The sequence below is a fragment of the Abrus precatorius genome, unplaced genomic scaffold, assembly GCF_003935025.1.
Source record: "Abrus precatorius isolate BTA unplaced genomic scaffold, Abrus_2018 Scaffold7, whole genome shotgun sequence".
NCBI classification, from domain to species: domain Eukaryota; kingdom Viridiplantae; phylum Streptophyta; class Magnoliopsida; order Fabales; family Fabaceae; genus Abrus; species Abrus precatorius.
Window position 1 is genome coordinate 4,531,166 of NW_020874417.1, and position 27,872 is coordinate 4,559,037.

Genomic DNA, 27,872 nt, shown 5'->3' on the forward strand with positions numbered 1-27,872 from the left:
GACTAACTTAATATCCAATGAGTTATAATAGTAATTTGAATCAGTCTCTTAGTCACTTTCTACTTCAATTGAACTGATTGAATCGGTCAAATTTTTAAAATTATGAGAAAATTTAAAATTTCTTTTAAAAATATTTTTTATTATTAACCGCAATGAAGACAAAATGATCACTCAATATCAACTATCAAGCAATAATTGTCACTATTTTATTATTAACTTATTTAATGGGAATTTTTTTAACTAATATTCATTAAAAAAGCACAAATAATTATTCAACAAAAAAGCAATACCCACCTACACATTTTTTAAAAACAATATATGTATCGTTGATTTACAATCTTTAACCAATTGATAAAAAAAATTGTTAAGCAGAATAATCATCATTTTTTTCAAAAATATTGATTATAAAATTAAAATAAACAATTTTGTTATGATAATAACGGTAGCTCGTATCGTACTACTGACCCCATTGGTTTTTGCTGCAAAATCAAACTCACTGTCAGCATAGACACCTTTATAAATTGGATATCATAGAATTTTTCATCAAATTGGCTGAGAATGGAGTGAGTGAAGTTGCTTTTTTCTTCAAACAGAAACGGAATTACCTTTTAAAAAAAACAAACACAACCAATACAAAGGATAAAATTCGTGTGTCAAACCAGACCAGGATCCTTCTCTGCGATCAAATTTCATAAAATCATTCTTGCAGAATTACCCTCTAATGGCTCAACTCATTTTTATATAATTTATTAAATCTTAAAAATAAAATAAAGCATAAAAATTTATCTCATTTTCTCTTTCCGACCGAAAGAGATTACACATTCGTGTGAAACCCTTTAATCTTTTTAAGTTCACAACTTTCCTGACGGGACCCTGGCTAAAGAACAAAACTGGATCATCAATGTCTGTTGGCCCTTTACTTTGTGTCTAAATCATCTATAGATGCCAACCTCTCGTGTCTTCAATTCATGTGACCCACTCCTAATCTTAAGAGCCATTAATCAATCTTTACACATTCAATATCAGTTATGATTTTTCAATTAGAATATTTTTATGTCATTCCTTTTTTCATTATTTTGTATAATTATCTTTACATTAAGTATTTAATTTTTTAAATCTTAATCTTGATATAAAATTTACATTTTTTATTATTTTTTTTTAAAATAGTATTATATAATATAATAAAATACTTAATAATAAAAAAATGTTGTTTTAAATTTTTATTTTAATTCAATGATACTGGTTATTAATACATTTGAAAGATTTTACAAGAATTTTATGAAATTAGTTTATAACTTTCATAATTTTTTAATTTATTTCATTCATAAATTTATTAATGTAACTCATCAAAATAATTTTTTACTTTAATAAATTTAATAATTACTTTTATATCACAAATCATCATGTAATAAAAACTTTTTAAATAAAACTGTTTATTTAAAGGCACCTTAAATAATTAATTGGTGTAACAACTTCTTTAACTTTTTATAGAAAATATTAACATAACTATATTTACTTATACTTTAACTCAAGACTTCAGTTAAGCTAAAACAATTTTTTTTATTCTTTATCATATTTTATATGAATCAATAGATTAAATTATTAAATTTGTCAATGTTTGATAGTATTGTGGATCTTTTAATCTTAATATAAATGACTTATCTTTAATTAGACTTAAAAGATTAGTTAATTATAAATATGTTAACATATTAAATTTTAAGTAACACAAAATAGTAATATTTTATTTAAAAATAAAATACTTATCACACCAAAAAATATTGAAGTGTAATGAATATTTTTTTAAATAGAATTTTAGTAATTTTAAATGATTAAAATTAATTCTAAAAATGAATATTCATAAAATTGTTAAAGTATTTAACAGACATTTCTCATTATAAAATAAATAAAACACAAGTTTGTAATGTTTGACCAAATGAAGTGTGAATCACTCCTCGCTTAAGATGTCACATGTTTATCATTGATCTACATTGTATTGAGAGAGGTCTTACTTCTTACTTTGATACCACATGTAATATCATGATCATTGTTTTGTCCACTTTTTTTTAAGATTGACGAGTTTCTCCATAAACCACCACGATACTTTTCAAGGTGTTTAAGTCAAGTATGCTTACATTTAGAGTTTTTAAATGATAAACTGCTGAAAAATAAATATATTTTGTTAGTGTAAGTAGTATTAATTAATTTATTTAAGTTATCATCAACTGTATATTTACATACATATACAATCATTGAATTTCTTTGGTTCTAGTGTATATTTAATTCATTCATGTGTCTTTCTAACTAAAAGTCCATCGGAATTGCTCATTGTATGTGTCTCATTTCTCTTTGGATTAGTGATCACTCTCCACCTTCGTTAGCATTCCAGATGGCACATATCCACCAACTGCTGCTTAACATCCCGACTTTTACTCCATTTTATGTGAATATAATCGAATGCACATTTCACAAAATATATGTTTAAGTAAATATGTTGATGCAAAACAACTTTGTTCACCCAAGTTCATGATCTAAGTTAGTGGGAATACTTTACTATTATCCTTTTAGTAATAGATATAATTTCTTGTTGTTTGATAAATTTTATGATTTTATTCAATAGATTTTGAAATATAAATTTTTATGGTATTTCACTAAATAGTTATTTTCATATATTTAATAATTACCTAAATTAGTATTTTCAATGAGGTCAAGCACAATTGTTATTTTTCTTAAGTCAGAAAATAGCTAAAAGAAAGAATGAGTGAATTTATTAGATTTTGTTTGTTTTTTATTTTTAAAACAATTATTTATTTTTATTTTCTTCTTAAAAACAACTTTTTAAAATTATTTTAAAATATAATTTTTAAAATTAAAAACTAAAATGGAAACAGACAAGCCCTTAGTGTTGAGAAATTTATCTGAGGACCTTCAATAAAATGTATCGAATTTTTTACTCTTGAACATAAGTAGAGAGAGTAACCTTTCATTTAAATTTGAATTGCAAATTTAGTATACCCCAATGGAGGTGGCTTAGTGGTCGAACTGCTAGCCCTTTGAACTTGAATTAGGAACAGGTATTTCAAGTGAAAAATAAGAAAACAAATAAACCAAAGAGCGTTATACTTTAATGTTGGGTCTAGAAAACACATTAGGAGATGTGTGATATTTTGTGATTATGTTATCATTATTTTAATTCTCTAATTGAGACTTTTATGCTTTTAAAATATGTTTGTGAATGTATCGTGATAACGATGATTATCAGTTTTCATTGGTTAATAGTTACTTTAAATTTGGATTTGATTAAAAGTTATAAAAGTTGTTTTGATTGAACTTTTCTATAAAATACTTTGTGAAGATAAGTGTATGTGCTTAATGTATTTGAGAAGGTTGTCCTCCGTGATGTGTTTTGTAAAATTAAAGGTTTGGCACATGAAACTTTGTAGCATAAAAGCTTAGAACGTGCATATAGGCATAAACATGTAAATCCAATTGTATTCTATCGCTTCTTTTAATAATAATAATAAAGTTTGAGGAGTTTGGTAACTTTGGCTGGACTTCAGGTAGAAGTGAAGCTAAAAGCCAGAGAGCCATTGCTAAATTTGATCAATAACAATAGATAACAAGCTTATTAGGCTATTTTAAATACGGCAGTAAAAATCAGGCCCTCAGAAATATTGTACGTGCTATCACAGAATCATGTAGTGTGGTAAACTTTCGTTCCCATTCTGGTCTTTTTCCTTTGGGAACTCTCCATCATTCGACAAACCAATCGCTATATTGCTAGAAGACCACAATTTAGGTAATGCTTTGCAGGTCTTATTTGCACCAGAAAACGGTCAACGATACAGAACAAGGTATCACTGAGCTTGTTCATACATATCTGTTCCTAACCAGCCATAATTTTCACAGAAAATTTAAATGCAATAAAAAAGAGGCCCACATTTCCAGTGCCCATGGTAAAGAAAACCAAAGCCACGTATTCCGGGAACCATTGCAAATTTACAACGCATTCTATTAGCTGAACCATGACTGGGGATATAGCTGAAAAATCAAATCTATCAACTTTAGCTGATAGCTAAATATGCAACACTGGAAAACCCCAATGCATGCAACACTGTCTCCCTTCACATGTATCATTTCTAACCCCCAACATCAAAATAAGTTAAAAGTATTAAGTACACACTAACAAGGCATGAGTGCATTATCAAGTACCTGGTTTCTGGATTAACGTGGAAGAATGAATATCAAATAGTTGGTTTGCGTTGGAATTGAGTGCCGGGGTCATCATCGGAGGGGAAAACCTGAAGCCCCGTCACCACAGCATCGGGAGGACCACGGCGACACCTCTGCTCCATTTCCTGCACCGCACCGACACTTCCCGAGAACAGAGCCTCCACAGACCCATCCTTCCGGTTCCGCACCCAACCCTTGAGCCCTAACTGCGTGGCGTTTTCAATGGTCCAGTTCCTGTACCACACCCCCTGCACCCTCCCCTTTATCACAACCCTCTCCTGCACGCCACATTCATTCCAATCAACATCCCAATCCCAATACATAATTAATTAATTAATTGAATTTGCCTCTGCGTACCGTTTTGGTAGAAGAGGAATCAGAGGAACCTTGAGGAGTGGTCATGGCAGAGAGAGAACGTCGAAGAGGAAGAACAGAAATGCGACTTTGATGGAAATGGAAGAGTCTAGAAGCACTAGCAGCGTTGAGACCAGATGCCATTGCTATTGCTATTAGCAGCAAATCAAAATTCGATTCCCGTTCTTTCTTCTAGAGAATGGATTGGGCCTGGGCCAAGAGAAGCCCAAAGTTAAATTGGGAATTTGGGAGCCCATTGCTGGTTGGGAAGGGAACGATGAGGGGGAAGTATGTTTTGAGGGTGTATATGTCGGCGAAGCACATGACGGCGAACGTGGTGGAGGGGAACCAAGGGAGGGTGGTGGCGAGTGCGTCGACTGTGGAGCATGCGATAAGGGACGCGTTTGAGTGGGGGAGAGGCTGTAACGCCAAGGCGGCGGCGTCCGTCGGGGAGGTACTGGCCATGCGGCTGAAGACGGAGGAGGCGCAGCTGGGAGTGGGAGGTGGGGTCCACATTGACGTCGAGAAGGAGATCGAGAAGAAGGGTGTGGAAAGCCAAGCCAAGCTTTGGGCCATTGTCAATGCTTTGAGGAACAGAGGCGTCAAGGTTTTCACCCTAAAACATCACAGTTGAGGTTCGTATTCATCCCAGAAAAGGAAAAATCTTTTCCTTTATTATCAGAACGACTAGTTTGGTTCCATTTTCTCTTTTTTTCTTTTTACTTAGCTAAACACAAATAGTTTTTTTGTGTTATATTGAATAATGTTAAAATATATTACATAATTAATCTAGACTTTTGTAATAATTAGTTTTGAATTTAATTTTGATATATTGTTAATGTGAACATTTTTATATTCAGCTAATTATAATATACAATATAAATTTTAAATTAATTATTAAAAATATTATTATATACTGATGATACATTAAAATCAAATCTTATTTAAAAGGTCTTATAAACTAAACAAGTTAGTGTATTCAAGTAAAAACTAAATTAGAAATTGGTCGTCGTCTTCTTTTAGTTTGTTTCTATAAATATTTTTTGTTTTATTTAGGATTATACAGCTTAAAAAATCAGGTTAAAAGGACCCACTGGCTGGTCCAACACATTGTGGGCTTGCGAAAGTTCGAGTTGGGCTAAAATTAAATCTAGTGGAATTTTTAAAAATTTGACACATACATTTTAATGTACTAAACAGGCTAACTATTCAAACTCAACCTACTTTTACAACACATTTAGAATGTTATTATATTTAGACCCAAAATAAAAAAGTGATTATACAACAGTTTAACCATACAATGTTGCAAAAACTGCGTCCATCAAAACATATGCTCATTCTTCAAAGATTTACTATAATTTTGTTTTTTTTTTTGTGCTTACATAAAAAAAATTCTTAAATTTTAATTCATCCACGGAATGATGTTGAATCAATCTTTATCATTTATCGAAGTTATAATGATGTTAAGTTTGATCCTTAACTTTGACACTTCTTTTTGCTTTAATCCATCTATGAAGAAATTATAATTCATTTTGGCTCATTCAGATAAAAAAAAAAAAATTAAACTTTGATCATTACAAATGATATATCATTTTTTGTTTTAATCCTTATACCCAAAAAAAAAACTCTAAAACTATTATAAGTTTAACAAAAAAAAATAAGGACTACTTCATAATTTCATTTATGAAGACTAAAATTTAAAATATTCTAGCTTAAAACTAAAACCAAAAAGTGTTCTTCAAAATATAGGTTGTAAATTTCATGCTTTTTTTCATTTGGAATTAATAAAAACAGATGACAGAGCAAAAAAAATATGATCAAACAACATTACTGTATAATATTAAATGCGTATGAATGAGCAAAAATGCTCTACAATGTATTCATAGCTTTTCCAGAGTCAGTGACTCCTCCAGATACTATCTATCCTCTAACTAACTCACCATCAACATATCTCTCTCAATACAATCTCTCTCCTTATATTCTCCCCCCATAACACGTCATACCCTTCTAACTGACTAATCATTAGTTGAATGGTCCACCTTCTTCCTCTTCGTATAAACCCGTCACACCTTGGGCTTCACTAATTCTCCTTCTGGAGGCCCATTACTCTCTTTTATACTACTGTCCCTACTTAGTATCCTATCATTGCCCGCCTCTATAATAGCAGCCTTGTCCTCAAGATGCAGCCAAGGAAATTGACCATAGAGTAACATTTCATCCTCCCAAGTAGTGTCATCAACAGACCTATCTTTCCATTTAACGAGCCATTGTTTAATCACTTGACTTGCTGGAAGAAATTCCCTGCATGCTAACACGGATTCAAGTTCTTCCATGTCATCTGGGTCAATATCTAACTTTGTTGGTAATGTAGGTTCAACAATATAGTCACCAACAACTTTCTTAAGCTGAGAAATATGAAAAATAGGATGAACTCGGGTCGCCTCTGGTAGCTGCAGTTTATAAGAAACAGAAATGATTCAGGCTACTATCGGGAAAGGCCCATAATATCTCAAAGCTAATTTTGGATTAATTCTCTGTGCTACAATTTGCTGCCTATGAGGACGCCGCTTAACAAACACCCATTCCGCAACTTCAAACTCCATGAATCTTCTTTTCTTATCCTCAAACTTCTTCATTTGTTGTTGAGCACGCAATAAATGATATTGTAATTGTCAGAGGGCCTTATATCGGTCCACTAACTCAACTGCTACCGCTTCCACCTTTGTTTCCCCTTGGGCAAATCGCACCAATGGAGCGAGTGTCCTTCCATAAACTACTTCAAAAGGAGTTTTGCCCATGGATGCATGAAATGTGGTATTGTACCACAATTCTGCCCATGGTACCCAATATGACCAATTTTTGGGCTACTCTGACACAAAACATTTGAGATAAGCTTCTAAACATCTATTCACCACTTTCGTTTGACCATCGGTTTCCGGTTGATAAGCAGAACTCATCTTCAATGTGGTTCCCTGCAAATGGAATAGTTCCTGCCAGAATAGACTCATGAACAATGGATCTCGGTCACTGACAATTGAGTGGGGTATGCTGTGAAACCTAACCACTTCTTTAGCAAACACTTCAGCTATTTTTCTTGCTGTATAAGGGTGTTTGAGGAGTATCAAATGTCCATACTTAGATAACCGATCCACCACCACAAATATACCTTCAAATCCCTTGGATTTAGGCAACCCAGTAATGAAATCCATGAAAATATCTTCCCAAACTCTATCCCGAATTAGCAAGAGCCGTAACAACCCTACTGTGGAGGTGGCAGCATACTTATGGTGATGGCAAATATCACAGTTTTTGACGAAATCTTGCACTTTTTTCTTCATGCCCACCCAATACAGATTTCTAACTAGTCTTTTATAGGTTCTCAAAATCCAGAATGGCTACCAGCATAAGATGAATGAAATTCCTCCAAAACATGAGGAATAAAAGGTGAGTTTGCTTAAATAACCAATCTTCCTTTGTACATTTATACCCTTTGCTGTAAACTAAATCCATGGTGAGAAGTAGCACCTTGTTGCAAGTCACTCACCACCTTTTGAAGAAAAGGGTCAACATTGCATTCCTCTTGTATTTGCTGCCCCTATAACCAAATTGGCATTATGGATATCTCCAGTAATTCCTCTTCTTCACATACACGAAATAGTGAATCAGCTGCTTTGTTTTGAGGTCTCGGCTTTTATATGACTTCAAACTAGTATCCCATCAATTTTGTCATCCAATTTTGTTCAGCAACTGTAGTAATTCGTTGCTGCAGCAAGTGCCCCAAACTCTGTTAGTCAGAATACACCTTGAACTTCTACCTACTAAATAAGGCCTCCAATGTTGGACTGCTAACACAAGAGCCATCAATTCCTTCTCATAAGCAGATTTACTCAAGTTATTAGGGATAAAGCCTTACTAAAATAAGCAATTGGCTGCTAATTTTGCATCAGCACAGCCCCTATTCCAGCCCCAGACGCATCACACTCGATCTCAAAAGGTTGAGAGAAATTTGGTAAGACCAATAGAGGAGCTTGAGTCATCACCTTTTTCAATTTATTAAACGTATCTAATGCTGCAACATTCCATTTGAAACCCTCCTTTTTTGTAACTCAGTCAATGGTTTAGCAATTTTGCCATACCCTTTAATAAATTTTCTATAATACCCAGTCAAACTGAGGATTCCCCTTACACCTTTAACATTGCGCATAATTGGCCACTCTACCACACTTTAAATTTTTGCAGTATCAATAGCTACTCCTTGATTCAAAATCAGATGACCAAGACACTCTACTTGCCTACTTTCAAACACACTTTTTTTTTTATTGACCACAAAGTGCTGTTCTTCCAAAAGTTGCAAAATAGCCTTTAAATGCTCCAAATGCTCAACCCATCCTCTATTATACACCAAGATATCGTCAAAAAATACCAACAAAAATTTTCTCAAGTAAGGTTTAAAAATATGGTTCATGGGGATTGAAAAGTGGCTGGAGCATTGGTTAGCCCAAATGGCATAACCAAATATTTATAATGCCCATCATGCGTCCTAAAGGCTGTTTTATGGACATCTTCCTCCTTCATACGTTTTGATGGTATCCTGATTTTAAGTGCAATTTAAAGAAGTAAGTAACACCATATAATTCATCTAATAATTCTTCTACTACCGAAATGGGATACTTATCTGGAACTGTGACTTTATTCAGCTCCCTGTAATTCACACACATGCGCCATGATGCATCTTTCTTCTTTACCAAAATCACTGGACTAGAGAAAGAACTAGAATTGTGCCTAATAATTCCTTGCTTAAGCATTTCGTCCACTTGCTTCTCAATTTCCTCTTTCTGGTTATACAAATAATGGTAAGGCCGCACACTTATCGGTTCAGCCTCACAGTGTAGTTCAATGACATGTGAAACATCTCTAGGGGGAGGCAGGTGTTGTGGTTCCTTGAACACAATAGGGAAGTTAGATAAAATTGTCTGAATATCTTGCAACTGTTCAGAAGACAGCCCCTGTTCATGCCTTACTTCACCCTTTTTCACATCATCCTTTATCAAGCTCTATAACGGAGCCACTACATTCGCATGTTTTCTGTCAGAATCCAGTTTTTGACCTTGTAATTCCACCCACTGTCCTTTCCAACAAAAACTAAGAGTTATATGTTCCCAATCAAACGTAACTCTCCCAAACCTCTGCAGGCAAATGACCCCAGTATCATATCCAAATTGCCCAACTCCAATATATATGGTGTTGCTATAGTAGGAAATTTACCCAACATAATTTTCACTGGTTTTTCTTGGTTCAACCTCCAATGCCAGTTCTATTACCACCTGTGGCGATATGAAATTATGACTGGTTCCATTGTCAATAAGCACCACTAGCGAAACACTGTTGATTTTTCCTTCTAGGCGCAATGTAGAAGGAGCGATCCCCTTCCTTTGCTCCGTCGCCACTGCCCTAAACATCCCCATAGCACCGCAGTCTAATGTGGGCTCATGGTCTTCTTCCTTAGCTTCAATGGCTATCACTTCGCCGACCTCATTAATTGCTTCGTCATCTCCTAAAATCACCAGCCGCAACTGGCGCTCCGAGCACTGGTGTAAGGGGTGATATTTTTCTCCACACCTGAAACATAAACCTTGACCCTTGCGATTTATCAACTCTACATAGGACAGGTGTCTAATGCCTCTACTCTAATCTGTAGTTGACAATCGGTCACAGGAGGCGCGATTGCCTTACGGAACAGAGTTACGAGACTTCGTCTGTGTCACGCTGCTTGTCAAGGAACCTCGCCAACTTGGGCCACTACTATGCGCACCCCAACTTGGGCCAAGCCCACTTCCACTCTTTCCTGCTTGTAAAGTTTGACCCGGCCCAGATCCGCCTTTATCCACAACACCAGAGACCCATTCTCTGTTTCCCTTCCATCCTCGCGGAGCTCCACCACGCAGATCAGCGTCTCCATACAGCTCTGCTTCAACATCACAAGCCAACCGCATAACATGATGACAGCTTAACGGATTAAAAGTGCGAATGCGTGTCCGAATATCAAGCTTTAAACCACCCATGAAATACCCCAGGTATTGTTCCTCAGGTAATCTCTGCACCTGCGATGAGATGAATTCAAACTCTACTAAGTATTCCTCCACACTTCCCAATTGCGTTAGGTCCCTCAATTCCTCAAATGGATTCTTGCTCGTCCATCCCCATACCGTCCAATCATCTCTCGTTTTAATTTTGTCCAAGTCAATTGATCAATTGACTCTTGAAGGAGGTTTAACCAATGAATGGTTGGCCCCTCTATACTTAATTTCACCAATCTAACATTCACTTCCTCATGAGACCCCTGGACCTCAAAGTATGTTTCAACTCCAGTAATCCAATCGATGGGATCAGTACCATCGAACGCTGGTAATTCTACCTTCTTTGCCGCCATTCGATATTCTGACAATGACTCCGTCTCAGGAAATGCTAAATCATGACCAGAACGCAGCTTAGAAAACTCCTCCAAGATAGACTGACGAAATTCCACCAGAGATTGTCTCACCAAAACTTCCATTGTTGCCATTCTCTCCTCTAACGCCTCCACTCGATCAGTTATTTTTGGGGGCATGGACTATCCGCTAGCTTCTCCCTCGCGAATCTGGCAGGTTGAACTAATAATAGGAACAGATGACAGAGCAAAAAAAAAATATGATCAAACGACAGTACTATATAATATTGAATGCGTATGAATGAACAAAAATGCTCTACAATGTATTCATAGCTTTTCTAGAGTCAGTGACTCCTATAGAGACTATCTCTCCTCTAACTAACTCACCATCAACATACCTCTCCCAATACAATCTCTCCCCTTATGTTCTCCCGTATAACATGTCATACACTTCTAACAAACTAATCATTAGTTGAAGGGCCCACCTTCTTCCTCCTTGTGTAAACCTGCCACACCTTGGGCTTCGCTAATTCTCGTTCTACAGGCTCATCACTCTCTTTTATACTACTTCCCCTACTCAGTATCCTATAAAAAATTCTGAAGTTTTGTGACAATTAGCTCTCCCAATCCCTATTATATACCTACAAGACCAATCAAATTTTATGTTTGTTTTTGTTTTTCATTTCCCACTTCTCATGTATTCGTTAAAGGTGTGTTTGGAAATTCTTTTTCATTTTTAGTTTAGGATGTTTGGATTTGCTTAAATTAAATATAAAAAAAACTTTTAAAAGAAGTTTCAAATAAGATTTTCATTGAAAAAAGAGGGAAATCACCTGCATTTTCAATCCTATTTCCTTTCCATTTCAAGGTAGCAAAGAAAATGAAAAGAAAGTTGTTTGAACTCTCGTTCACTCAACAAAGCAGGGGCACATTTTGTTCCTGCAAATTATTTAAGGAAATAAACCGTTTCAATTTTAAACCACTGCAAATAAATATATTTTTGATATAACTGTTGTTTTATAAATTGTTACAATAAATGCATGAATTAACGGCTGGGTTTATTTCAATTTAACTAGAAATCTCAAATTCGAGTTCTAAGTATATAGTTATATTAAATTGCAATAATAACAATATTATTTTAGCATATTTCTGATTTACAAGATACAGTACATTGAAAATATAAAGAAATGTTTTATTAATATTGATATTTTTTCAGCAATACCTACTAGAACTACTAGAATAGGCTAGATACAATTAGCAGCGATGGTAGTCAAACCATTGAACCTTTAGCCGAGGGAAAGATATTGAATAATTTGGATCGTAATTCAATCCTTATCCAAACTACCAGAAAAGCAAAAAAAGAAACAAAACGCTGTCGCGAATTTTATAATAAGAAAGAATTTTGAATGGCCGTCAACTTTTGATCATAAGAGAGACAAACTTTAACAATGGAGATTCAAATATTGAAATGTAGTTGAAGTTGGGCGAAGAATTTGAGCGGAGTGCACGTGGGTTTTGAAATACAACAGTTTTGGGCCATATTTTAAGATAATTCTACACCTTGACTACGGGCTTTGACGGAGAATTTTAACAGAAAATGGAAATTATGGTGTTTTTAAAGTAAAAAGGGAACAGTTGAATGAAGGCGTGCAATGGAGGAGACGTGTTGAAGTAAAACACAGTCGTAGCGTACAAATTCAAACTCCAACACAGCGCCACGTGTTGCCGATGTGGAATGGGACCCACTTTTGACTTGTGCCTAACCACATTTTTGTGAGTCAAAAAGGTAACCCAGAGTCAGGCCCAAACCTGAACCTTTTTCAAACCCAAACAGAACCAACATTAATGCTCAAACACCCACTAGTTTAGGACTACTAATCACTGGTTTAATTACAAGTTAAGAATACAATGAAATAATCAAAGTTTTTTTTACAAATGGAAGTTTGCATTACATAATTCAATAAGTCGTTTCACTAAATTCATTCCTTTTTTGTCATATAATTTTAAAATTTGAGTTAAAGTTAATATGAGTTAATAAAAAAGTAGTGCACAAGTGAATGAACTTTTTTAAACTATTATATTGATAATATTTTTTAAACAAATTTTATATGTATTTTATATTGATGGTTTTACGAAAAGTTCGCATTCATGAATATATAAATGTAATTTTAATTTATAATAAAAAAATAACTTTAAATATATTTTAGATTTTTAACTTTTGAATATATAATATTTAAAAAATTTAACTTTCAAACTTTATTAAATATTAAATTATAAATACTATAATTTCAAACACATTATAACGGGTAATCTAGCTAACCTATTCATAAGTTAATACAACTAACTTACTTTAGCCATAATCTAAAACTTGTCATTTTGATTGTTTTATCTTTGACTAAATTTTATTAACTCTAGTCTTTAAAGTAGAAGATTATTAATTAATAATAATGAAATTTTATTAAAAATTATTTATCATATTTTTACAATTTTAATACAATAATCATAATTTTTTAGAAAAAATATTTAGAAAAATAATAAAAACTCATTAAATAATTAAAATTCAGAACTTAACGAGTGAAGTCCACTTCGTTCCTAATTATTTTGTTTGCGTATATCTTTTTTGTACTTTTAGCTTTTTTTTAAAATTTTTCACCATGAGTAAAACAACGTCATTTCAATCCCTTTTTTTTAAACCTTTTTATAATAAAATGCTGTGAAGTGAAAAGATGTCGTATCGATATTTGAACATTAACAGTTAACATATTTATTACCTAAACAGTTTAAATGTTGAATAACCAGGGTTATAGCCGACGGGCATACACATGACCTTCGATGTATGTCTTTTCATGTCATGCATGTCAATGGATGGATGGTATCATGTGATACACGAAAATGGAACATGATGAAGTTGGCGACAAATTTTGATGCGTATCATAGTCACAACTGACTCAGAAATTGGAAATAGGGACCACATTCACGACTCGCCTTAACTCAACGGCAAGGCACTCCAATTTCTATTTTCTATTTTCTATTTTGTTGCCTAAATTTCCTTTTCAATATATAACTGTTTTTCACCCAAAAATAAAAATAGATAAACTAGTATTTTACAAAATTGTGCATGTCGTCCGTTTGGGGGGACAGCACCAAAAATCCTCGTTGTACTTCACTGTACACTGACTCTCAATGTTCTGTTTTCATCCCTTGAACCACTTCATATTAGCAAAATGGTGGAAGCTATTAATCATTTTTTAGTATTAACAAGGGAAATCACGAGTCAAACATTACTAATTAAATGAAGACTTCAAGTTCTAACGCATGATTCATGTAAATGATCTTAAATTGTTGTTTAAGGATGTATTGATGACACGTCATTGAAATTTTCCCTTTTTTAAATAGAAATACTGAAATATTATATTTTCTAGGATTGAGATCGTTTAAAATTCATTTTTAATTTAGTTTAGTGACTTATATACTACTATTTCACTTTATATAAGAACTGTTTTTCTAAGTTGAAATTTAATAGTAAAAGTGTTACTAATGTAACATAAATGATTAGATGATATTAGCTATAAAGGAAATTTTATAGTCGGTCATCACTAATTAGCACGATGACAAACTAGCTTGCAACATGAATTGGTTTTTCCACGATGAAAAGGTTTTTATGGAGTATAATATAATGACATTAACGATTTTCAATTTGTAAAGACTCAAATGTCAAATCTCAAACATGTTTAGAAAACCGTGACTTTAATTACACACGCATTATATTATATGCATAGGTAACTTATTTTAGAATATATATATATAATAAAATTATTTTAAACAGTTGCTTTTTAATAGTTAATTGTATTACTACGAATAGTATGTATTAAAATGATAAGGGTTTAATAAAATTAAATAACTTTAAAATATAAATTTTTTGAAAATAATACTTTTATTGTATAGAGTAAAAAATTTAATTTAATTTTAATAATTAATATATATTTATAACTATAAATCTGAAAGATAAGATTCTTGAAAGTAAATTCTAAATTTTTAAAAAATATAAAAAAGTAATTAAGATAAATTTTATTAATATAAAAATAGATACTTATGTGAGTTAAAAATAAAATAATTATAGCAATATAGTGTGTAATTCACACATTATTTTAATTGTAATTTTAAAATATACATATAATAAACTCTAAATAAATTTATATTTATTTTTTAAATATTAAACTCTCATTTATAATATAAATATTGATAATCAACTGCTACCGATGTCTTCACTTACAAGCATATTTAAAAAGTGTTAATTTTATAGAAAAAAAAAATTGCTTCATACTTTACAATTAGGGATAGATAAAAAACAACGAGAGAGAAATATATGTAATAAAATGATAAATAAATAAACTTATATAAGGAAATAACTAATATCTTATATTAAAGATAAGACAAGGAAATTTATTCACATAAGATTTTACAAATGGAAATAAATTATGGTAAAAGAAAATGATCTCTTGAGAGTTGCCATTAAATACGCTACATTGTCGTTGAAAAAATCGTGATGATGGCATAGAAATGTACCGTGGTTGCTATGAATTGCTTTCTTATTTTGTTGTTTTTGAATATATATATCTTAATTAATCGACATCATTTTACTTTACAAATGTCTCTACGTACGGATAGATAGAGCTACAACCGCAATAATAAAATGTATCATGCAATGCTCCATTTATTTCTTTTATCTTCGATGATTATGATATGATAAGCCTTTGCTTCCACGTTCAACTCACGCACGTTGTAATTTGAGCATTATTATTATGCATATGCATGAAATATTTGCATATAACTTTACACGTTTGGAATTTTAAGGTCATCAACAACTTAGTGGCGAGCGCAATTTAAAAAAGGGAAATAACATATTTGAACGTGACGAAGCCAGAAATGGCAGCTGCGATGTTTACAAAATTAAAATATACTTTTATTTTGAAGCTGAACTCCGTTTTATTACTCACCAATTTATAACTTTATCCGTCTTAAATATTTATATTTTAAATCATTCACCTACTTAATTGGTTAGGTCAATGACTAAAGGGCTCCATTTTTATGAGACCCCAGAAAAAGCCTAAGGTGTGGTCATAATTAATAGGATAAACTTGCACATATTTGCAATTAAAAAAGAGAAACAGTGGGTTGGATTGGGTGGGCTTGGAGCGTTGGCGTCACCTCATCAGCAAATCCAAAAACCAAATATGAACCACGCCTGTTTTATGCTTCTCTAGAATGCACTTCCCACTTGTGCTCCAACAATGACATAAGAGCTGACGTGGTATGCAACTGCATCAATAGTGAACATGACTCACCCCAAACGTTGTCACTAACACACTTAAATTGCTATTTTATGTACGCATTTCTCCAATATACTTATTAAATAATAAAAAGCTACATAACCCTTTTTATATAACAGTACTGTGTTTGCAGTTTGCACGTATCTTTCAGTTCTTTCCCAATGCTTGAATAAAACAGAAGGACATTATAATGCTTAAAAGGAATTTCATTTTCGAAACTTAGTCACAAAAAACTTAACGGAACTCATAATTAAACAGGTAACAGTTATTTAACTTTTTATATTGCAATCTATTAGGTATATGCTTCGTTCTTAGTCTTACTATAAAATGAAAATGTATGTCATATATTGTTCTCTTCTTAAAGTATATCAAATATAAAATGAAACTTAATATATAGTACTATGAGTACATTTAAATAATAACTTAATTTAATATTTTTTCAATAAATTTTAAAAGTACAGCAACTTGTTTACTAGAAGTTACCATTGGCTTGGTATTTGTAGGGCTTTGTTGACGTTGCATGGTATGCTGTCGAAGTAGAAGCGATGGGCAAGTTGTGATATGCAGCTTCTTAGAGCTCTCACGCAAACGGCTATATATGAATGCGTTTTGCACACAAAGACTGGGCAATCATAAAGTGGCGGAAATATCTCCTTCGACTTTTAGATGTGTCAAATTTTGCAATAATGGTTACAAAATAGTCATGGGCTTCTTTTCAATGTTGATCATTAATTAAGGGGATACTTTTATGAGGTTAAGTTCAAAGATGTCACGTAAGTGCATCGATTATGGATGCATATATAATTGACCTTTCTTCATCAATCAACAATTAAAACTTGTAAAGCACGATTTTAAGTGATGAAAAATCAAGGATTATAAAGGCTTGTTAATTAATGTGGTTGAAACTAGATCCTTTTTAACCTATCTTAATTTGTATTGATATTTTGTCATTTAGCCTCCCATCACGCACGATCAACTTATTATTTAGCTTACAGTATCTTTCTATTACTCTCTCCATTTCTTTTTACACTTTGTTGAGAAATCTTTCATAACATTGTGTTGATACTAAGTTGTTAATTCTTTTGTAGTATCTTAAACTTTTATAGAGAAATTAAGGCTGTTGATCAGATATGTTCATGTTAATGGCGTTGCTTGATACTTACAAGAACAAATACTAAATAGAAAAATTTAACAAAAGCCGGTAGAAATTAATAACTAAATTCTAACTTAGTTTCAAATATTTTATTTTTTAAAATTAGCACTTAACTGATATATTTCAGACTCATGCTTTTATTTGCGAAGTTAGCTTTACGAATGAAAAATTACGATATTAGTTTAATGAGCTTACTCGAGACTACATTAAATAAAAATATATATATTTTATGGACAGATTTAAGAATTATAGTAATGAATTATAAGAGTTTAAACAAATTATTTTAAAAGTTTACATACAACAATATATCAATATATTTTATTTACATAAAAATAGTTTAAAGTTAAAAATAAATTTTGTATTATAAAAATAATATATATATTTTTTAAAAATATAGTCACTTGTTTAAAATACAACTCTTTAAATTTAAGAATAGGTAAATAATACGTACAAGTGATAATAATGATAAAAATATAATAAATAAACTTGCTTGATTTAAGTAATCGTACCTAATTGTGCCATCAATAATAATGTGAATGAATTATAACACTTTTTTTAAGGGTCTTTATCATGAATCGTAAAGCTTTCGTATCATTTTCTCTTAATCACTGTAAAATGGAGCGAAAAGCACTACTGATCATGCGTATAATGACGTAATTGCAGATAATGTCGATTTCCCTGTCCTTGAAATGATTGGTTGGTGCATTTTTGCCCAAAACTAAAATCATTGGCTTGCTCTTTTGTCTTCCCGTAGAAGCACAATTTAAAAGCTCTACGTCATCATGTGCCATTTTCGTTAGTCTATACTCATTCAGACGTTTATGAATGTTATGTTTAGAGGTTTGCAAAATGGAATCCCTTTAGAAATCTAATTTGGATTATTCAATTATTTTCCTTGTGTTCTTATGTCCTTATCGATTTTTTTAGGTTAAATGATGCATAAATAATTAAATGCTATACAATATATATTACCCATAAGAATATAATATTCAAAACAAAGGAAAAAGGCTCTGCTAGCTATGAAGCTTTTGGCCTTTTATGTATTTCAACTATTATAGATAACATATACCCCCACGCTTACTGCATATATTTTAAGTACATGTTCTTATCTACGATTATTAAACAGACCTAACTCAAACAGTCAAAGCTCAACAGAGAACAAACTTGCTTTCCCGTTCAATACTCAATAAATTAGTAATTAAAAAAATCAATAATTAAAATTTAGTTTTATTAAAATACTCTCTCTGTTTTTATTTCTTATACATTTAAGATTTTACTTAAAATATTTTGGAATTTTACTGAAAGTTATTACTTTTTTTATATCCCTTGTTTATCGTATTAATTCATATATGGGTTAGAGAGAAAAAGATGGGTATTTTGAGTTAAAAAAACACACTATTAGAAAGCATAATAAAAATATATTAACAACAAATTTCTATTAAAAAAAATAACATTTTTAATATGAAATTTTATCTTAAAGATACTTATTAGTATTTTCATATATTTTTCTCTTTAACAGAGACCTTTCACTTTCAATTAACAATTGATTAATGTTAAAAAATGAATTGAAAGACTCATATCATTGCAATGCGAACGGCATGTATATTGCAGGGTAATGGATTTTTCACGCCTATTTACGCATACGCCGTATGTGACGTATACTGCATGCGCATGCTAAGTTACAATCTTAGTACTGTGATTAATATATTCTACCCCCTCTCCCCCTCCTTTGGCGTATGCAAGGGCTTGAAGCCTTAAACATACATGTGTGCCTATTATTGACTGGAGGTTGTATATATGATAACATTGATTCTGTAAGAAAACAATAATAATAATAATTGTATCAGAATTCAACAGAAAAATCTCACAAACTCAGTAATTTGACACCTTCAATGCTGCCCTTTGTAGAAGGAAAAGGGTAGTATTTCATTTTTGTCTTGCATCTATTTTGTAAGAAAAATAGTGCACATACATATATGTACGTACAACTTATTAAACAAAGAATGATGTCTGTATAATTTTAGTTTAACATATTCTTAGTTTAAAACTTTTATTATGCTCATGTGTAATCATATAGTTTAATTATTAAGACAAGTTAAGTTTTATTACAATTACTTAAAATTATTATTTTTAAGAATTTTCAATGATTCGTGTTGTATTTGACAAACTTTTAGCATGTTTTTAAGTTTATTCTTTAAAAAGGTTAATATATACTTTGAAAAATGATATATTTACAGGCAACTAAATGGATTTCTTTAAAAAATATATATTGTTGGAATATTATGCTCTTAAAATATTAATAGAGAAAACAAACTATTTTTTATAGCAAATAAAAGAATTATATTGTTTGTATTAAAAAATTATAATTTTATTTTGTTAGAAATACTAACTCGTATCCTTAAAACATTAGTTAAAGAATTAAAATGAAAAATATTAATTAAAAATATAGGTTTTTTTCTCTAATGCTGAAATAAATTTAAGGATTTGTGGTACCTTAATGATTTGGCCTAATATTAATATGTGACTGTGTGAGGATGTATATGTGACGAGTTGAAATAAATTTACCTTTATTTTTATTTAGTTTTAAAAAAATTTATAACTGTTTTTTTTTATTTGACCTCGAATTGATTAAAAATTGATAATATTGAGATAATATGGATTCAACTTAATTTACAAATAAAATATATCAATGTTAATACTGTATATAATTAAATTATGAAATTAATAAAATATAAAATTAAATGTATTTTAAAATAATAATATCAATATAAATATGATATCATCACATGTAAAGTAATATATGTCAAATCTTAAAATTTTATTATTAATATATAATTTCTTAAAAAATATTTTTTTAAAAATAACACTAAACTATGTTGAGACAATCTAAACTCATCGTAAATACACAAAGTTCAATTTAGAAATTTAAATATATTAAAATCAGTATTAAATCAAAATATATTGGTAGTTAGATTGTCTTATATACTTCAATCAATATTACACTTGTACCATAGACATTTATTGTTTCAAGAGAATGATATAATGCCTCTGGTTGCTAAGTGGGAGGTTTCAAAGGATGATCGCTCAAAGTATTTATATAAAAAAAAATGTTAAAAATTAATTGTTATTTTTTTGTTTAGACTATAAGTGTCTTTCGTTAAAGGCAATTCTGTCGAGTCAAGTAAGATAATTGTAGATGATAAAAAAAGATATATAATTTATTCTATTAAATGTAAAATAAAACATTTTAACTGGAACCCTAATTTCTCTTGTTATTGCAATAAAAGTTCCTTTTCGTTGCATCCTACTATTTGCTGTCGTGGTATTGATATACATTTTTTTTCATCATAAAAATAATCTTATATCATATTTTTCTTTCTTCTCATCGCTTTATTATACAAACGCAGATACAAGATTTCATATATTTTTTTTATTATTTATTTCTTTAGGATCAATAAAAATTATAAGGTTTAACATTTTTCATAAATTAAAAGTTATCTCCTTGTTAAATGTGTGAGCTATTTATCAACTTAAAAAATTAATGTTCTAACTAAATCTTCAACAAGGCATTGTATTAGTGAAATAAGACAGGGCAAAGAAAAGAAAAAATGTGAAGCCCTGTACCTAGCTAGCAATGGACCTCTAATAAATGTGAAATTTATAACAGTGGTTAATGAAGAAGACAGTTGCTAAAAGATAGTGCTGTCAAAGCAAATGCTCCATTATTCACAAGGACCACATATGATTTATGGAAAAGTTTTGGTTCATCTAATTTGGTAAAGAAACAAATCATCAAGTTGAATTGTACAAAATAAGTTTTACGCTGTACGTACGTGTTGTACCCAGCAAATTAAATTAATCTTAAAGTTAATTTAACAAATATATAATGTAGAATATAAACATTAATTGTCTATTTTACATGGACTTGAATCACCTTTGCCCAACTAAAATCTAAAACCATTTGGTGGCTCGTCACAAGATTGGGGCTTCATTTGTCTCTTTTATCGTTCTTTGTTCTTATTCATAAATACATTTATTCATTTTTGTGGTTAAGAGCTCAACAAGCATGACGTATAAATTGACTAATAGAAAAAATTTAATAAAAAAAGAACATCTTAAGAAACAGATACTAAAATACAAATTTTAAAAGATAGGACGAGGCTTTATCTTGGCGTTATTTAGTGTGGGACTTAGTGCAACTATATTAAATTCAAGATGATCATAATATTTTGTAAAAAAAATCATTGTTTTATGCATTTGGACTATGGCAGTATTATTAATCTTAGCGCAAGATTCCTACTTTTTCTTCTAATAAGATTAGGAAATGGCCCCTACCATTAAAGTCTCTTTTGTTCAATTGGTTGCTCGGAATCGTTGAAATGGGTACTGCAATTTATGTAGGGCCATAATATCTCTGTACTTGGGACGTAAATTCTTCTGGTGAATTCACTTCACTTTACTTTGAACGGCAGCAATCTCAATTTAATTTTGAATTATTAAAAGTCGAATATTTTTCTGTTAGGAGGACGTTGTCAACGCTCACACCAAATCCAAATGCATGTGATTTGAAAAAGAAAGAAAGAAAGAAAAGCAACAGAATTGCTTGGTTAACAAACCCACAAATAAAAATTCTCCGCCATATGAACCCAAAAGGAAAAACATAAACCAAAAAAAATCTCTCACAAGAGACAAATAAGTATAACCAATCCCTTTTCACATGGGCTCAGCACCATGAACAAAACTATGATAAGATCTGTAAATTTTATTGAAATATTTTATACTGATACATAAAAAAATAAACAAAACAAAGAACAACTGATCATGTAAGTAATTGTTCTAATCTCGGGGCAGGATTCTCCAGCCAGCCGGCCATCCCCTATCTCTATTCTCTAAAACACCAACCTATAGACATATCCAATAACATATACTAAATCAAAATTCTACCATACGATAAGATTTCTCTATATTGATTTTGAACAACACGGAACCCACTCTCTCATCAATTTACACGCACATCAATTTTCCATTTTTATTTACAAATTACAGCATGCGCGTTGCTCGCTCCGACAGTGCGCAAGTGTACACCGTAACCCATACACACCACACTTTCTCAAATTCCCCAACCCGCCAATCACATCACGGTACAACCGTTCGGATTCTCATCGCTGAACATCTGCGGAGGAGGGGCGTGAGGGTGCATGTAGTACGGTAGAGGTGGCTGTACAGGATAACCCTGATTCGCATACCCTGGGTCCACGTAATGATTAGCGTACCCTTGTTGGTGAGGATGAACCTCCATTGGCATAGCGTAACTCGTTTGACCGGGAAAGTGTCCATCGTAAAAGTACGACGGAGGTGGCATCGAGTACATGTACGCCATTTTGTTAACATCCACCTTCGCCGCCGCACTCTCCTCTTTCTTTTCACCGCCTTCCTCCTTCTCTTTCTTATCGCCTCCACCGTCTTTCTCTTTCTTATCGCCACCACCGTCTTTCTCTTTCTTCTCGTCGTCTTTTTTCGGAGGAACCACCTCCACGTTTCGCTTCAGTTTCTCGTTCAGGTACGGCACCAGCTCCTTCACGTCCATCGTTCCTTTAACCGTCACCAAGTCCTTGCTTCCGTCAACGTTCACCGACTCAACACCTGTGGAAGAACAACAACAGCACCGTCATCGTCAGCCACTGAATTAACCGTTCGGGAGTTCAATTATTAATTATTTAAATTAAATTATCAAGTGTTTAATTTAAAAATAAATCATGTGATTTAGATTTAGGTCATAGGTCAACTCTCTCACCTTTGAACCTTTGGATGATTCTTCGAATTTTCGCAATGCAACCGTCACAGTGTAATCGGATCTTCAAAACCACCGTGCTCTGTACCGAAGCAAGAATAAATTAATAGAAAGTCGGTTAGTGAAATTAAGCTTAATAAATTCAATTATTCAAGGAAGGACACGTTAACTAAGCAAAAATTAAGTTTATAGCTATACCTCTTTAGGTTTATCCTCTACGGGCTTTTTCTCGTCGGCCTTCTTCTCGTCGGCCTTTTTCTCCGGCGGTTTTTCGCCGGCATCGGCATCTTTCTTTGGCTGAGGAGAGATTATCTGAACATTCTTCTTGGTTTTCTCGGCCAACTTATCTCGAAGCTTGACGGCGTCCATTTTTCCGGTAACTGTCACTTTGTTAGCAGATAGATCTGCCTTAACTGTTTCCACGCCTGCATATCCTCAATTTGTCAGTATTTTCACAATTTCAAATATGCATACGAATTGATAAAATTAATGCAAATGAAGGAGAATAACATTAACAGAATGGAGAATATGATGGTTGATTTTACCTTCGAAGTGGCGAACGGTTCGCTTGATCTTCTTGACGCATCCTTCGCAATGCAAGTCGAATTTGTAAACGACGGGGGCAGGTCCGTCGTCTTTCTTGGGTGCTGCCTCGTCGGGCTTCTTCTCGGTTTCATTCTTTGGCTGCTCCTTTTGCTGAGTATGAATAAAAGACACGAGAATTAGAAACGCGTGATGAGTTAGTGGTTAATTAGACGAAAAAGGAATTAGAGGAATGTGGAATATACTAATACTACCGAAAAGGAATGAATAGATGAAATAAGAACTAACCTCTCCCATTTGGGGTTGGGGTAATTGAATAAGTTAAATAATATTGCGATAGCTAAGATAGGATTTTTCTGGTTTGTTTGAAGAGTGGAAAGAGAAGGAAGGGAGAGGATTATATATAAAGAGAGAGGTGGGTGGGGCAATGGGTTGGGGGCATGTGTTATGTATGTGTATGCATAGGGATAATGATGGGGTATGAGGGAGGGGATGATGTCTGAGGCCATGGAAATTGATTTTTGAATGTTATTTGTTTTGAGTAGGAGATAAATAATTTGATTAATAGTGACATGTGTGTATTGAAGTTTTTCTGGTTTTGCCGCCGAGTAGGACTTGCTCGGATCGAGAAAAGACTGCATGGTGACGCTTGACTCATCATCAAATTTTGACTGCACTCTCACTTACCAAACCCATTACCCACTTAATTCAGAATTACGAAAACTTTCCCGTATACCATGCGTTATTTTGTTTGACAAAACTTTACACCAATATCGTATATTTAGTATTCAAAGGTGGGATATATTTTTTTATGTAAATTATATAATAATAATAATACTTTACTTCTCTTTTTTTTACTTTTATACAGTAATTGATGATTTTAAAAGAATAATAAATATATTATTATTTTTAATGCGTGAATACAATATATACTAAGAAATATTAAATATAATTTATTCATTATTTTAATTTTTTAAAATAAATTCTTAATATGTGGACTTTATATATAATAAATGTTAATGAGTAGTTTATAATCAATATTTCAAAAAAAAATCCATGTCCTAATAGAGAGTATTTTAAAAATGTGATTTTTTAACTGTATAACATTTCATAAAATAAAAAAATTGTACGTGATAAATTTTACAAAAAAAATTATAGTAATTAATACTATTAATGCATTAAATTATATTAAATTTATTTTTAATAAAAAATTATTATCTATAACTTTTTATTTTGAGCAATAAAATAATTATTAAAAATATTACTAAATTTAAAATTGATAAACAATTCTAAACACTTGACTGCAGGATGATAACTACTAATTATATCAAGTTTTCTCGGACACATAGTAATTCATTTACAATATAATTATCACTGCTAATAATTAAAGAATAAGTTTATTGTGAAATAATTAAATAATGCAAACTTTTTTTTTTCTGGTACACATATAATATAGACTTCATTATGTATATGTATTTCATAAATATAATAAGATAAAAAAATTTTAAATGTATCTCTTGCATAAAATAATTTAAAATAAAAAATAATAATAAATAGACAAAGATACCAATAATAATTATACTTTAATATTTTATATTATTTTTTAATTTAATAAAATCATGTAAAATAATTTTTAAAAATAATTTTTTTTTCCAAATATTATTTTATACAATAAATATTAGATAGATGAAATTGATATCAAGTAACTGTTATATCATTATATAACTTTTCTAACGTAATTTTAATACAATATTTAATAACAAAAATTATAATAATATGCTCTCTAACACACTTTTAAGTTATAAATTAAAATATATTAAAAATCATAAAAATCATGTGAATCTTATTATTTTTTAATTTTAAATTATATATATTTTCATTATATTTTTATAATTGTTAATAAATACTATACTATTCTTATATATATATATTGTCCACAGTCCTCTTTATTTTTAGTTTTTATATTTTAAAAAGTTATTAATTTTAATAATTGCACATTGTTGGATGTGAAAAACTTCAATATTAACACTGTTAAATTTTATATGACATGTGTCATTTTTTTATAAAGGCACACCAGCAAGGGATTAATTAAATAATTTTTAAAATATAAAACTAAAATAAAAATATATTTATACATGCTAAAATATAATTTTAATATATTTTAAGAGACTAACAATAATACAGTTAACCAAAAAAAAAAATTTATAAATCTTATAGAATGAGATGTTTAATTATGTAACAATTTTACGAACCTGTTTATATATATATATATATATATATATATATATATATATATATATATATATATATAGCTAAAATAGAGTTATACATGTTACAAGATATTTTTTTGAAGAGAAAACTATTAGATTTTTAACATTAATATTAAAATTTATGTTAATTTATGAATTAGTATTATTAAATTATTATAATTATATTATTATTAACTATGACATAAAATAAATATGTATATTATTATTATTTATATAAATTTTGTGATTGGACTCTTAATTTGAATGACTCGTGATGAGTTTAAGACAGTCATTCAATCGTATATTATTTAAATTATATTGAGATGTTATGTGTGTTATATATGATGATTGGTATCTTTAATTAATTATATATATATATATATATATATATATATATATATAATTCTACAATTGATATCAAAGCCAACTTAATACACATCTTAATTTTTCAACTTTGAGCAACCAAAACGCTATAATTTTATGTATGGATTTGGAAAATAATTTAGGACTTTTGTTCATCTTATATTCATAAATATCATATCCAAAAATTGTTAATTTTTGTTAGGTATGTTAAGAGAATTTCGCAGTTTTTTTTTTTTTAAATTATGAACCCTAAAATTGATTTCTTTCAAATTCTCTCAAAGGGGCAAAGTTTTTTTATTTTTTTGAAAATTGATTAAGGGCTTTTGTTAATAAATTAAATACAAATATAACCTAATAATTAATTCATTATTTTGTTTAATTTAGATTGAGAATTTATTCTTTTTTTCCTTTTGCATTCGTCATTGCCCTATTTTTGTTTTGATTCAATTCCCTCTTAAAAACCTTTCTCAACAAATAGCCACAGAGCCTTTGTTATATACATCACAAAGAACGTAGTGAACTCTTACTCGTTGAAAGAAACTGTATGATTGCTCAAATTCTCATTTTGAATCCTCCATGGTTGCAAGGGTTTTAGTCTTTAAAACTCTTTTTTTTTTTTTCAAAATACACCCATATGGCTGAACGTCTTTGGAATGACATGAATTGGTACTCTAGAATGCAAGATTGAATCGGGTCGAGTTTCTAGGTTGTTGGACCTGTTTTGCAACTGATGGGTTTTATGTGGGTGCACGAAGCCCACTCACGGGGCTAGAAGAGTGTAGCGTCGGGAGAATGCTCTAGGGGCTTGTTTGGACCCAATTTTTTTTTTAAACCCTTTGAATTAAATTTTTGATATTTTAGACAATTTTCATAATGTTTATGCTATTTACTCTTCTTTTGAATGTCATATATGTTAAATTTAATTTTTTTATTTTATTTAATTGCAATATAATTATGATTTCATATATAATATACATATTTAAATTAATTCTAAATACATGATTATTCTGTATAAATGTCATCCTACCTATCATGAGACCATACATGACTTGTGTAAATTATATAATTATATATTACATTAATAATAATTATATCCTATCGTTGTTATTAGTGTGATTTGAAAATACCACACAGTTATGTTTTACTTATGTCATTTTTTGTACTGATACCCTATCAGTGACATGAAGCTTTGTACATTGTATTTGTCTTTCTTATTTAGTGTGATCTAGGACCCTTAGACAGAATCATAGTGAGTAAGAAAATGTTGTGATGGGCATATTATTGTTGCACTTAAATTAATTGCGCATATTAAATTTTGTTGTTTCCTACATCAGTATCTATGCCCACTTTTGTGATTAGGCTTTTAGTGTGAATGACTTGTGATAAATTGAGTTATTCTATGTGTCAAATAAGAAATTATTATTCTCATTTG

At 30.8% G+C, this 27,872-nt stretch overlaps 3 protein-coding genes across 4 annotated transcripts; 1 reads left to right on the top strand and 2 right to left on the bottom strand.

Annotated features, from left to right (window-relative positions):
- Window positions 1-3,627: 3,627 nt before the first annotated feature.
- Window positions 3,628-4,735, bottom strand: LOC113873148 (acylphosphatase). Its single transcript, XM_027511146.1, has 3 exons — window positions 4,588-4,735; window positions 4,210-4,508; window positions 3,628-3,769 (listed from the first exon to the last, which is right to left on the bottom strand). The coding sequence occupies exons 1-2, from the start codon at window positions 4,726-4,728 to the stop codon at window positions 4,242-4,244; spliced, it is 408 nt and encodes a 135-aa protein (XP_027366947.1). The 5' UTR covers window positions 4,729-4,735; the 3' UTR covers window positions 3,628-3,769; window positions 4,210-4,241.
- Window positions 4,736-4,758: 23 nt separating this feature from the next.
- LOC113873147 lies at window positions 4,759-5,244 on the top strand. The gene has a single exon (XM_027511145.1). It carries the CDS (start codon window positions 4,784-4,786, stop codon window positions 5,216-5,218), a length of 435 nt encoding a protein of 144 aa, XP_027366946.1. The 5' UTR covers window positions 4,759-4,783; the 3' UTR covers window positions 5,219-5,244.
- Window positions 5,245-22,042: 16,798 nt separating this feature from the next.
- On the bottom strand, window positions 22,043-24,249 carry LOC113870928 (heavy metal-associated isoprenylated plant protein 6-like). Of its 2 annotated transcripts, XM_027507497.1 has the most exons (6): window positions 24,117-24,232; window positions 23,831-23,981; window positions 23,604-23,710; window positions 23,484-23,522; window positions 23,289-23,367; window positions 22,235-23,137 (listed from the first exon to the last, which is right to left on the bottom strand). In XM_027507497.1, the coding sequence occupies exons 1-6, from the start codon at window positions 24,123-24,125 to the stop codon at window positions 22,626-22,628; spliced, it is 897 nt and encodes a 298-aa protein (XP_027363298.1). In that variant the 5' UTR covers window positions 24,126-24,232; the 3' UTR covers window positions 22,235-22,625. The 2 variants fall into 2 exon arrangements, with proteins under 2 accessions (XP_027363297.1, XP_027363298.1); XM_027507496.1 differs by having other exon boundaries at window positions 22,043-23,137; window positions 23,484-23,710; window positions 24,117-24,249.
- Window positions 24,250-27,872: the final 3,623 nt, after the last annotated feature.

Bases quoted from the DNA above. Each gene is read 5' to 3' on its own strand.
- LOC113873147 (XM_027511145.1), top strand. From the start codon at position 4,784: ATGGATTGGGCCTGGGCCAAGAGAAGCCCAAAGTTAAATTGGGAATTT.
- LOC113873148 (XM_027511146.1), bottom strand. From the start codon at position 4,728: ATGGCATCTGGTCTCAACGCTGCTAGTGCTTCTAGACTCTTCCATTTC. The intron at 4,509-4,587 runs GTACGCAGAGGC...TGTGGCGTGCAG, and splicing joins ATTCCTCTTCTACCAAAACG to GAGAGGGTTGTGATAAAGGG.
- LOC113870928 (XM_027507496.1), bottom strand. The intron at 23,711-23,830 runs GTAAAATCAACC...GAGGATATGCAG, and splicing joins AACCGTTCGCCACTTCGAAG to GCGTGGAAACAGTTAAGGCA. The intron at 23,368-23,483 runs GTATAGCTATAA...GCTTCGGTACAG, and splicing joins TAGAGGATAAACCTAAAGAG to AGCACGGTGGTTTTGAAGAT.